Consider the following 13,202-nt stretch of genomic DNA (forward strand, 5'->3'; position numbering starts at 1 on the left):
ACTCTACTCTACTGTAGTCTACATCACTTTCCATTACTGTACGACACCTCATTACACTCTATTGTATAACACAGTACTATTGTTTATGACACACCACTCTACTCAAACACTACTCCACTCCATTGTACTCCACTCCACTATACTCCACTCTACTGCACTCCATCCCACTCTACACCAAAGTACTGTACTCCGCTTCCATGAGGAAGCAGGCAAATTTAGGCAATATAGTGTGAAGAAGGTCCAATATGAGCTAGTCACTTTGAAACTGAAGGAGTGCTTAGCAGAACTGCAATATAAAAAAAAATAGTATGTGCAAGAGATTTAGGTAGTATCATCTGATATTTTATTGGAATATACATGGGGATTACCTGCCCCAAGAGAACCCCCCTACATATTTTCCCTTTCCTACCAAAGTCCCTTTCAAATAGACCCTTTCTGAGATGAAAATTAGCTTTAGTACACTTACACTAAACCCACCAAAACCCAAACATAAAGGCATGATTTCATAAATGAACAGTGGCAAAGCTAAATGGTCTCACCTTCAAAACACGTGTCTTGACCTACTGGCTTTGCTAATGCTTATTTGCCTTGCCATTGGCGCTCCTGTGCACTTTAATTCTTAGTTTTTAATTTACCTTCCTAAAATGGCCTTTGGTCATGTTGAAACAGTAAATTTTAAAAATGATCAAATGGGCGCTGGTGTGTAATGTAAAAAAAAAGTAAAACGGGAGCAGGATGAGGGAGCAGTGTAGGAGTGGCAAAGAAGCAGAAGAGCATGGGAATTTGAAAGGTAATAAAGTGAAGAGCAAGGAGAGCTTAATGAAAAATAAAAAAAGGAGTCCTTTCCATTCAGCAGCAGTCGTAACAACTCATTCAGTCAGAAGCAATGCAAAACAGCAGTGCTACGGTGGTGGACAAATATAGGAATGAGGAGTAAAGTATAGGAATAAGGAGGAAAGAATTTGAATAAGGAGCAGAGAAATGACAGACAAGAAATCCAACCAGTCATGAACAAGGGGCTTCTCCAAAGTCCCCTCTTTGTTCTGTTTTGAACACAATTTGTCTTCGACAGCTAAAAGTGTTCGTAGATGAGCCCCAGGAAGGGGTATATCCATTGGCCATGGACCAATTCCTCATTTTATTTTCAGATATTGCTGTTAAATTTTGCCTGAACTTTGCCACAATGAGAAATGAAACAAATCTATCTTTAATCTATCACAGTAGATCTACTCCAATTTGCCTTTTCTTTGGTTTTCTTCCATAGCACTGCCGGTTTTGAAACTCCAGTACAGGGCATGAAGACAGGTAGGTCAATTTCAATTGCTTACTTTTGAATACAAATGCTAATTAAGAAATGCACAGATCTGGTTGTCATGAGGCACATTTGTCTGTAGTGGTCATGTGGGTGGATTGATACAAATAATAACTTGTGTGAATGCACTTAGGTCCTGATTTAGATCTATTTAGCATTACTAAGACACAACGGTAAAGGCTATCCAGTCCGCAGAAATATAAATCCCATGCTATATAGTGGGATTTATATTTCGACGTACATGATATCTGTCACCGTTGTGACTGAGTAACCTGTCTGCCGAGATCTAATTCAGGCCCTTCGTTCTTTGGCACGCTTCATGTACTTTGTACTAATTCTATTCAAAGAATGATCTACTGATCTTAACCCCTTGCCCGCGGCCGGAATTCCGCTCCTGTGCGGCACATTCCGATCGCGGGTGTGGTCATGACGGCTGGGAGCCGTCATCAGCACACGAGCACTGTGTGCCATGACGGCTCCCAGCCGTCATCAGCATGGAAGGGGTTAACATCCTCGAGATCACCAATACCCCAACACTAAAATATCAACAGTTTGCACCCAAAGTTGGCTTCCAGCCTCACAACAGAGAGTTAGCATTGGGTGACCACTAAGAAAGGAAGCCGGTGACCCGATTAATAGTTTGGCGGTGGGTTACTTCCTCACAAACGTGGCAGATATTCCATCTGTCTTAATACAAGTGCCATTGGATATATTGCACTTATAATAAGGCGGTATGTGCTACCTGTCTGCCAAACTTTACATAAGGCCCTTAGTCACTTAATTTTTGTAAACTCTGCAGGAATCTGTATCTTCATATGAGCCAGGTTTACAGGGCATTCTGTGTAAATTTTCACAGACTCATTTTATAGCCCAAGCCCAGTCTTATGAAATCAAACTTCTTGCCTAATTCTTGCATTCACAAACAGTCAGATTCCTAATGGATGGTCTAGTTAGATGACTGACTTATAATTGTAACTCCCAAAACTGTAACCTGCACTACAGTCACAATATGTGAAAGGGCTGGAAATGCAAGCAATACACAACTAGGCAGGCCACTGAATCATGATATGAGTACGAAGTCATAGCTGTCAACTTAAGCTGTTTCAGGGCCATATGTATCAAGATACCAATTAGCGATTCTGTAAGAGCGATTTTTAAGAAATCGCTATTTCAGAATCGCTAATTGGTATGTATCAAGAAAATCACAATTTTTTACCGATTTCTTGATATTCCTTAATTGTGAATTCGCAAATTGCAAATTCGCAATTAAGGAATACTTTCCCATTCATTTCTCTCGGCCTCCTGTCCCATAGGAAGGAATGGGAATTTCTCAATTTGCGATTCGCAATTTGCTAATCGCAAATTGAGAATCATTTCAAGGGTGCAGGGGTGTCCAAAGGACACCCTGTTGCACCCCTGAAATAAGTATGGGTGCACATGTGGTGCACATACATGCCCTAAGGGCATGTATGTGTGTCACATGGCACTTTGAAAAATGCTGAAATGTGCATTTATCAAGGAAATTGCAACTTACCACCAACTAGAAGTTGGTGGTAATTTGCGATTCCTTAAGGGCATTTTGGATTTTTTTTTTGCTTAATACATTGCATTGAAGGAATCGCAAAATTTGCGATTCCTTAAATGCAATTGCAAAATAAGGAATCACAAATTTTGCAATTCCTTATTTTGCACCCAAATTCTTTCATACATACCATTTTGCAAAAATGAGTTCGCAAACGCCGAAATTCTGCGAATTTCAGCATTTGCGAACCCATTTGGCCTTGATACATATGGCCCATAGTCATTATTCCTGAAGGTGTTCAGCAAAATCCTTTGAAAAGGTGGTGAACATCTACTCAGAACTAGGGCCTGATTTAGAGTTTGACAGAGAGCGCACTCCACTGCAACGGTGCCAGAGTGATTTCTCTTCCAAACTCACAATACACCATCCCAATTTTGGGGACTCTAGATTTGATGGGAAGAAGTACCTCAAGAAGTCAGGGGCAATGTCCTCCCCCATACTGATGGAGTACCCTCTGTCCACCAATGTCACAGTCAACCCCTTAATAGTGATTCACAAATAAGTTTCAAGACATTTCCTATTTTTTACAGTACATCTTAATTACATTTCAAAAAATATAGGATGCAATGTTTCTAAAAGTGTGGGAGAATACACCAGTTAACTCAGTCTTCTGTGAAGGCATCTACGAAAGAGAGAAATGTTATACAGTTTTAGAAAATCAAATATTAAATCTAACTTGTTTACAAAATTCTACCCCAAATACAAGGATGCAAGCTAACGCATATACTATGTACAGAGAGGGCTATCATTATTAGTTTCTTTCCTAAATACCATCCAGTAACATTTTGCCTCTAATATAGATAGGTTTCATATGTGTATGTCACAACGCTTTCTAAATTAAGTAAGCACTTGTAAATCTCTATTATCTTACATGTGTTGTGCTTTACACATTTTCTTGTGAATCAGGCCCTAAAATCCTATTCTACAATTCAAGCCATAGAAGATCCAAGTTATAATTGTTGACTACATCAAATATGTATGATTTTGCATATGTGGAATCATATGGAGCAAACTTAGCTAAAAGCAAATAGAACATTGTGCAAAGCTGGGAGTTTTGGAAGGGGTATATCTGTGAGCTCATTGAACAAAGGTGTACATGTGGATGATGTGTTTTTTGAAGTGAGGGCCTTCAGTTCATTACTGAAGAGGAGTGAGAAACTTGTCAGGTCTATTTAGGAAGGGGTTAAATGTCCTAGGAGCACATCTAAAGAGGTCAATCATGAATGTGGGTGATGCATTGTTAAGAAGGATAGGACTAGGGCATGCACATATGTCTGCTTCAGGGATAAAAGCTTTCATGGCATGATGTCTTGGTGTCTTTTTTGAGGTCTGTAGTCGGAAGTTGGTGGTATTTTCACTGTGCAACTCTTTTAGATTTGGCACAGTTGAACACATGTGGCATGTGGCAGGTAAGGTTGGTCACTGAGAGCCATTACAGGAATAATATTATTGGTTGTCATTAGCAATTAGCACAGGATCTGTCTTCAGGTATGTGAGCTTGCAAAAACAGGTCTTGTTGGTACCGAGGCAATCTTCGTCCTGTAATTTTCTGATGTGACATTCATAGAGATATAATTGCCATCAGCATTCTGAAGAACCTTGATGCCTCTGATCGAAATTGAGCCCCTTGATTTCTATGCAGAGGTTAAAGGTTATTGGCAATAAGAAAGATACATTAGGCAGGTCCGGACTGGGAACCAAAACCGGCCCTGGCAAACTGCTCAGCCGGCCCCTGTGTGGGGGTGAGGGGAGGGGTAAGACCAAGCTGTTTGCTAGGGCTGGTATCGCCAAATTTGTTTACAGCCTGCCCAGTAACAGAAATTACCCCCCAAGGGCCCAAAAATGGCCCCCCAAGGGCTCACAACTGGCCCCCACTCTGGAGGCCCACCAGGGAAAAGCCTGTTGCCCGCTATGGCCAGTCCAGCCCTGCCTTAGGACACTGGTTGCATTACAGTGATGTGGGCTGATCTGGTTGGACTCATATGTGTGAGGTGGGATCTGATGTTCAACATGTTATTGTTATTGTTAATTTGGATTTGTAACGCGCCCAATCACCTACAGGTCTCTAAGCGCTCGGAAATCGATGTTATTACAATAACTTGGCACAACACATCAGAGAGACACAGCTAACAGTTTACATTGCGCTCAGAACTTTACCAAACAGCAGTGTTTTCAACAGTGTTCTGAACCGCAGAAGATTCACTTCCCTGCGTAGCCCCTCAGGCAGCTTATTCCATAGCTGAGGGGCCAATACCGGGAAGGCTCTCCCTCCCTTAGTTATTAATTTGCAACTGGGGCAAACCAGCAACTGGTAGTCCGATGATCTAAGTGTTCTCTTTGGGCTGTACACCTCCAGGCGGTCTTTAATATAGACAGGTGCATGGCCGTAAATCGCCTTATGGGCTATGCATAAAGACTTGAATTCAACCCTCTCTTTAATAGGGAGCCAATGAAGACTCTGTAGTAGAGGGGAGGCCTTCGTTCTTCTAGGTAATCCAAAGATCAATCGTGTGGCGTCGTTCATCACGACCTGTACTCTGTTAGTCAGAGTTTTAGGGAGGCCAAGATAAAGGGCATTTCCATAATCAATCCTTGAGATGATGGTCGCTGCTACAATTGAGCGCATCATGGATTGAGAGAGAAAGGGGGCTAACTTCCTCAGTTGCCTGATAATATTCGTGCAGCTTCCCACAATGGAAGATATTTGGCTGCACATTGACAGATAACAGTCTAATTTAATCCCCAAGCTCTTTACGTTCACACTTGGCTTTGGGGCTAGTCCTAACTCTGAAGGCCAGTACAGATCACTCCAGGGTGAGGTGGTAGATGGAATTACCAATACCTCGGTCTTATCCGGGTTGATCTTTAACAGGTTTTCCGTCATCCATCTTACGGTGTACCTCAAGATGTTCTGGGTTTGAATTTGTGCTGCCCCTGTATTATCGACACTCAGCACAAGCTGAGTTTCGTCAACATAATTAAAGACTCTGCAGCCCATATTGGCCAAGGATGCAATCAGAGGTTGTAGGTAAAGATTGAACAGGAGTGGGGCCAATGCGGAGCCCTGTGGTACCCCGCACTCTAGGGTCCCCACCTCTGAAGTCAAGTCCCCCAGTTGTACCCTCTGTGTCCTTCCCGAAAGGAAGGATTGCAGCCATTTAAAGGCCAGGCCTCTGATCCCAAAGGCCTCCAGTCTTTCCAGGAGCAAGTCATGGCTGACAGTATCGAACGCCGCTGACAGATCTAATAAAATCAGGGCTCTCGGTTTCTTGCTGTCAGCCATGCCTCTTAATTCATCCAGCACCGAGAGCATCACTAACTCGGTGCTGTGATGTGTTCGGAACCCTGCCTGTCGCTCATGTAATAGACCATGGGATTCCAGGTACAGGGACAAAGACTTCAGCACATGCTGTTCTAAGATCTTTGAGAGGAAAGGCAGCTGGGAAATCGGCCTGTAGTTCTTCAGAACAGTCAGGTCTGCGCTTGTTTCATTAACAGGGGGCTAACTTGAGCCTCCTTGAGTTCGTCCGGTAGATACCCTGTTTCTAGGGACCTATTAAGGAGAGAGATAATCCGATCCTCCAGTAGAGGACGTGCCACATGGAAAACACTCGGGGGACACAGGTCCGCTGGGGAACCAGATTTGGTTTTACCCATCTGCTGCTCTAGGCTCAACACGTCCAGCTCAGGGAACTGTACTATGGAGAGGTGAACAAGATTACGAGCATCAGAGTGTATGGTAGCACTATTCACCACACTACTCTTTATTTCCAGGATGATGGTCTTTACTTTTTCTAAAAAGTACCCCTGGAAGGTGTTACAGTTTATAGGGGACTCGAAGTTTTCCTTTTTTTTACTCAACTCCGACAGGATTTTGAAGGTCTCCTTCTGGGTATTCCTGGCCCTCTTTAGGCGAGACTCATAGTACTCCGCCTTAGCTTGTGAAATGAGTTTTTATACAGATGAAGAGAGCCTTTATAGTGGTTCCTCGCTGTATCCTGCTTAGTTTTCCTCCAGGATCTCTCCAGAGCTCGGAGTTTTCTTTTTTGTTCCCTCAATAGTGGGGTAAACCAGGGAGCCTCTTTGCCAGGTCCTTTTATTGACTGAGTTCTTTCCGGCGCTATCTGATCAATAGCTTCGCCCAGACTCCGAGTTAGATCCGCGTATTCTAGGTCCAGGCTTTTATCTGTATCCAACAGACAAGCCGCTTTCGGGAACACCATGGTCAGGGTTTTTAAGTCAACCTCAGCCCATTTACGGGTTCTTCTAATACCCCGCGGTAGGTATTTTAAATGGTCATTAATGTTTACCTCACAGGTCACCAAATAATGGTCGGTCCATACACAAGGGACCACATCCCTAAGAGTGACGTTTGGATCTGTGTTCCATACTAAATCAAGAGTATGACCCTTGATGTGTGTGGGTACTTCCACGAGTTGACTAAAACTCAAGGAGGACATTATAATGTCCAATTGGCTTGTAGCCAGATCACTGTGGGGCCTATCCCAATGCAGATTAAAGTCTCCCATTACCAGGATTTTCTTATATCTTGTACGGAGGTCAGACATAATAGGAGCAAGTAGGTCGTTAAAGAGTGGGGTTGAGTTGGGCGGGCGATAGATCGACAGGACCACCCAGCAGGAGTTGTTCAGGGTAATATTTACTCCTACCAAATCAGCTAGATCCACCGTTTCTGATAATAGTCTTTCTACGGACAAGGTCTTTTTAAATAAGATCGCTACCCCCCCCCCCCGCGTAGCCCCTGCGCGGTTCTGCCATATTGCATCATAGCCATTTGGAAGCGCAGCAATAATGTCCGGCATGGAGTTTTCGCCCATCCAGGTCTCTGTAAGGGTCAGGACATCAAGGTCCTTATCCTGAAGCAGGGTATAAATCTCCACATGATGGCTGTGAAGTGACCTGGTATTTAAACTAGCTATCTTTAATACAGGGTACTGGGCTCTGCTCTAAGAATTCCTTTATGAGATCGTTGTATGGCATACTTTTTTAGCCTAGCAATGACTCCATGATCTGTTAACGGCTCACCATTATCTAAGTGACGTAGCTCCTCTGACGTATAGATGTGCCGATGGTCAAGAGTCCAGGCCCCCGAGCCCGTCCGTGCGCGGACGGGCGCAGACGGGCTGGACTCTGGCGTGACTCCGGCGATGTTCTGGCGAGCCCGCAGCGCGTGACCGCTGCGCGTCGGCATGGCCGGCTTAAGTGGCCGGCTTAAGTACCGGTCTAGCGTCCATGTGACGACTAGACCGTGCAGAGCCTCACCCCCCACCCAAGATGTCCGCCGCTATGGCAGTAAATTGAGTGAAGCAAAGCAGATAAATTCTCGAGTGACAAGAGGAGCCGCCCCAACGCGGTGCTTGTTAATTTTTATGTGCAAGTAAGTGGCGGTCATTAAAATCAGGGTAACAGTACAAATAAACACAAAACTCAGGAGACAGAACGGGAATCTTAAAATTCAAGCTGTGATGGCTCCTAGTGAGCGCGCTGCGCTCTGTGCTGTCTCTAAGCTTCTGAGGTTGCCAAATTAGTTTTCCATTTTTGAATGAAAGACGATTCCTTCAAAGATCATTTTTGGGACCTGATGCAGAATGATCTAAAAAACGGCAAATTAGATCCAGCAGGATAATTCTGGCATATAAATCCAGGTTTGGAGTCTTGAGGATGGTGGTGTTCTTGATTTGTCCATGGATTTAAGTGTTATCTACCTTTTTATCGATCTTACCAAGCAGTAATAGGTGGGATCTGTCAGTGGTTGGGAAAGCTATTAAAGTCCATCTTTGGTTTCTGCAGGAGGGGCAAGATTTTTCTTGCCTTGAAAGAGATGTGGAAAATGCCTTGCTTGAGGAAACCAACCATACCATTATTTTACAGGGCAACAGAACTCTACTAAAGAGAAAGTGGATAGATTCATGGAGGGGGGCCACCAAAGGTGTTCATTGTGGTAGCAAGATTCCTGAGAAATTGAGTTACCTCAATGTAGGTGAAATTGAAAGCTGTGGAGGCTAAGATCAGTTTTAAAGCCAGCAGAGTGGCCACATTTTGCAAAGGGCAAGAACTAAATGGTACATTTATATCAAATCGCAATAATGTCAAGTTGGTATGGTATCTTTATATAGTATCTAAGTTGGAGAACAGGGTATAACAACTAATCACAGTGATGGAAGCAGCCATCCTGCAAATCCTGTGGATCCCTAGCCTTTCAGAGAAATAACAACTTACAGAGCTATCTTTAGTAATAGGATTGTTATCTCCCATTGATGGTGTGTGCATTCAGAAACACCAAGAAATGCCTTAGAGGTAAGGTGAACTCTGGATGTTTTAATAGATCCTTACAAGAGAGCAGACACCTTTAAAAAAGAGTATAGGTAGAAAGGCACTAGAGTGCTGTCATTTCCTGCTGTAATCTTTTATGCTAAAGAGAATGCTTTTGAGAAAACACTTGGAGCTTATGAACCCAGAGTTATCCATCAAGGAAGGGGGGCTGCAGTTGCCTAGAATGAGGTGGCCCAGGTATTACAAGATCATATCAAGAAAAACCAGAGCACACATGAATATAATTCAAAGGTAGTGAAGGTATGAACCATTCTGTCCTATTTGGGAAAATCTTGTTTTTAATTTTGCCTTAAGCATATAGGCTATTAATGCATTCTGATGATCATTTCTGAAAAGGAGATGGACTGCAAAACTGGGATTTGATTATTAAATGTTCTTTGGATCAAGCCCACCACAACTATCAAGACATTAGTGCAGACCAAGGTCATCACTGAGTAAAGTGGAATCTGTTCCTGTGTGTCAATAGAAACAGCTGCTGCAATGCACAAACTATAGCCTACTACACAAATAGTTGTGGGAAGGTGGAGACTCCTAGCAACAGGAAGTTCCGGCATGGGTGTGCTCGCTCATCAGTGCTCATAAAAAATCTGATCCTGCCCACTATTGCCATGAGTTTCAAGTAATGGATCAAGATTACCTTGTTGGTGGTATCAGGACATGCACAGTTAAGGATCATACCAGACAATTCCTGATATAATTTGGGTCTTGTAGGTAATACAAGTCTTTTTAGGATTGGAGCCCTATCATGACTGAGCAGCTGTGATTTTGACCATACAATGTGCTGAACATGCCATTCATTCGAGCACCATGTGATGCTAACTGATACACCAGTGCTGAGATGATGACAGGGCACATAATTGTAGGAGGGGGAAACAGCGTTCACTGTAGTGTGTCAGCCATTGATGACCGTTATGATAATAGAGAATGCAGAGGTGGGAATTGGGGTCTTGATGTTATTCTCCATGTGAAGAAGCAGTGAAGTCTCACAAGACTTACGTTAAGTCAGTAGCATTAATGCATCACTGTTGAATCTTGATTGAATCTTAATCACCGAGGTGCATGCCACGTAGACAAGTCTGTTTGGGTACCATCCTCTCTCTGGCATAAAGTCACAGAACAATCCCCTCATTGTGACAGAACCATACACCCATCCTCTGCCTATGGGAGACTTTCCACCTATGAACTCAGTTGACCACTGTTAGACCCAGCGGTTTCCAGCTGGCAGGGACGCATCAAAGCCAGGCAGAATACACCGTCCTATAAAGGAAGAGTATAATACATGTGTCCAATAACCTGTGCTCATCTTTGGGTAGCTTGACACAGAGCAGTGAGGCTTATCCTCAGTGTCAAAGTGTAAAGTATTGACACATCCCCTAACCTTGCATCACGCTGAATATTCTAATAAATCCAAGCAATCCCTCCCACATCAAAGGCAACAGAAACATATATGCAGGCTGTTCAGAGGTATTCCACTTTTGTGCTAACACATTAGCATAAAACACAGCTTTCCAACATCCCGTACAGTTGTAATGGTCAAGCAATCACAGGTTTTGGCCCCACTTGTCAGTAACAGGAAGGCCCCTCCAAGGTCTGCAGTTTACCTTAAGCCCCTAGTTTATGGTTTTTTCACTGGAATGCACAGATGTAGCTGTCCCTCCCAGCACCCAGATGTGGATTAGAGACAGGCTGACAGGCACAGAGAACAAGCACAAATTGCCCACTTCCCAAAGTGGTATTTCCACCATAGTAATGTCGAGTCCACTCACACCACCAGAGAGAATTTGCCATTACTACCTCATCAATATCAAACGCTATACTGCCATTCTTCTGCAGGTAGGAAATCCAGCGCAATATCCTTTCCACAAATCTCTCTCATCAATCCAATGTGAGAAGGAAGCGCCATCATCCCGAACACACCATCCAGTGCCATTCACTACCAGTGCATGTATCGCACAGTTGCATAAGCCCTACTTCTTCCAGACACTGCACCTTTTCCCATGGGAGTACTCCCATATAGCGAGAGACATACAGAACCTCTGCAAGTAGCTTTTTAAATGCCAAGCCGAGAAATAATACCCTGCACACACAGGCCCCACCAGGGCAAACCTGTGACACATGTGAAGAGCCACCTCCGTTGATGGCACAACCAGTGCTTTAGCCGAAGGAGGGGCATTTGAGTTACATGCACTATGCACATGTCTTAGCCCCTAGACAAGGGACTTACAGCGAACTCAAATCAGCCAATCATGTATACGCTAATCACCAGTATGTATATGACAAGCACAGCATTTTGGCACTGAATAGCAGTGTCAAAGGTGCTCAAAGGCCTAAGGCTAGCACATAGATCAGCGGAAAACCAGGAGGGCCAAAACCAAGATGTCGAGGGAAAGCACTCTAGACAGGTTCATTTCCAACAAGCACCATACAGAAATGACTGAGTAGTCAGGAAGATTAACAGCTCATACCTTTGTTTCACTTTTTCTCATGCAGTGGGTAGCTATATTTAACTGTGAAGTTAAGATATGTATTTGTTGCTGGGGCCATTTAAGCAATTAGCATGATGATAGCTTTTGGTATCTCACTAATACCCATAACAGATTTGAAATAAAAAGTTTTTAGGATTTTGTTCTACTTTGTAGACTTCCAAAGTAGAACAAAATCCTAAAAACTTTTTATTTCAAATCTGTTATGGGTATTAGTGAGATACCAAAAGCTATCATCATGCTAATTGCTTAAATAAAATAAATAGGTAAAAAGATATATCACCTTAAATTTACTTTTGACAGGTTAGTAGTTGTTTGGGAATTTATTTAAGTCCAGTCTAACAGTAGGTCAAATGTCTTGAAACCTATTTTCTAGATTTAAAATATTGGAATTAATTAAATCTGATTTTAAAGATTGGTTTATAAACTTGGATTTGTTGTTTAAAAAGCTAAATGGTAAAACTACACATATTTCAATGTCTCATGAAGTGTCTCAAAGCCATGTTCTGTATTAATTAAATCCTCAGCGTATATTATATCACCGCAGCTAAGACAATTTGTCATCACACCTTTCCCTGACAAACTGCATTACTGATATATATATATATATCTACATTTGTCAGAAGAAACTCGATTGGTCGTTTTTTAGTCACCCAGTGCATCAGAAACTTCTAGTAATCGAATATGGTGGGTTTTCTTCTTTAGCATTAATTAGGCCCAAGTGTGGATCTGTGGTTTTCTTGGCTAGAATCACTTGTAATAGCTTAGCCAGTGAGATCCAGGGGGTGTGATTCCCAAATTTCCCAACTAACAAAGAGGGAAAAACCAACAAAGACGTATCAGACCAAACTCTGGGCACCAAGGTCCAACTACCAAGGCAAGAATGCACTTGTTTGGGGGGGGGGGTCAAACCCCAGACAGCCTCCCCCGCCCCCTGAAGCTACTCCCCTGCTTGTAAATGTAGGTGAACCTTCAAAGACTCATAGATTTGTAAGTATTCACCAAACCCTTTCAGTAAATTTCCCACCCTGGAAACACATCACTTTTCGTAGCTGGAAGGGGAACTGAATAGTCAGATATTTCATGTGGGTGCACAGAAAGGGAAACCATATTTTCCCAGCGGAAAAGCAACAAAAGTTAAATGTGCTAATGCACAGCTGGGTTACATTTCCTTATGCAGAATTTAACAGCTGATGAAAATTCAACATGCATATATATCACACATTTGAGTGCTTCTTAAAAGCTATAACCATAGGCTTTTCTCTCGGATCACACTTGGAATTCTTTGACAACAGGAGAGTAATTATCAGTAGAGAAGCCAGTGTGAAAGGACTGGGGCCCAGAGGGGTGTGGTGGCCAGACTGCTCTGTATCAGCTGATATTATTTAGAAGTTTCCAGCACTGATTATCTTTTTTATAATACCTACCTGGAACCTAGATCTATGTATATTATGTGGGAGGATTTAGTGCA

The 13,202-nt window shown here is 42.9% G+C and overlaps 1 protein-coding gene across 3 annotated transcripts in view; it reads left to right on the top strand.

Moving 5' to 3' along the window:
* LOC147747102 (vitamin D3 hydroxylase-associated protein-like) overlaps positions 1 to 13,202 on the top strand; it is a 382,698-nt gene that overhangs the window by 202,577 nt on the left and 166,919 nt on the right. For all 3 annotated transcript variants that reach the window (XM_086952351.1, XM_086952352.1, XM_086952350.1), the window contains exon 6: positions 1,265 to 1,305. In XM_086952351.1, coding sequence (XP_086808477.1) covers positions 1,265 to 1,305 — 41 coding nt within the window. The remainder of the gene's footprint in view (positions 1 to 1,264; positions 1,306 to 13,202) is intronic.

Source organism: Lissotriton vulgaris, chromosome 1_1 (assembly GCF_964263255.1).
Source record: "Lissotriton vulgaris chromosome 1_1, aLisVul1.2, whole genome shotgun sequence".
Taxonomy (NCBI): Eukaryota; Metazoa; Chordata; class Amphibia; order Caudata; family Salamandridae; genus Lissotriton; species Lissotriton vulgaris.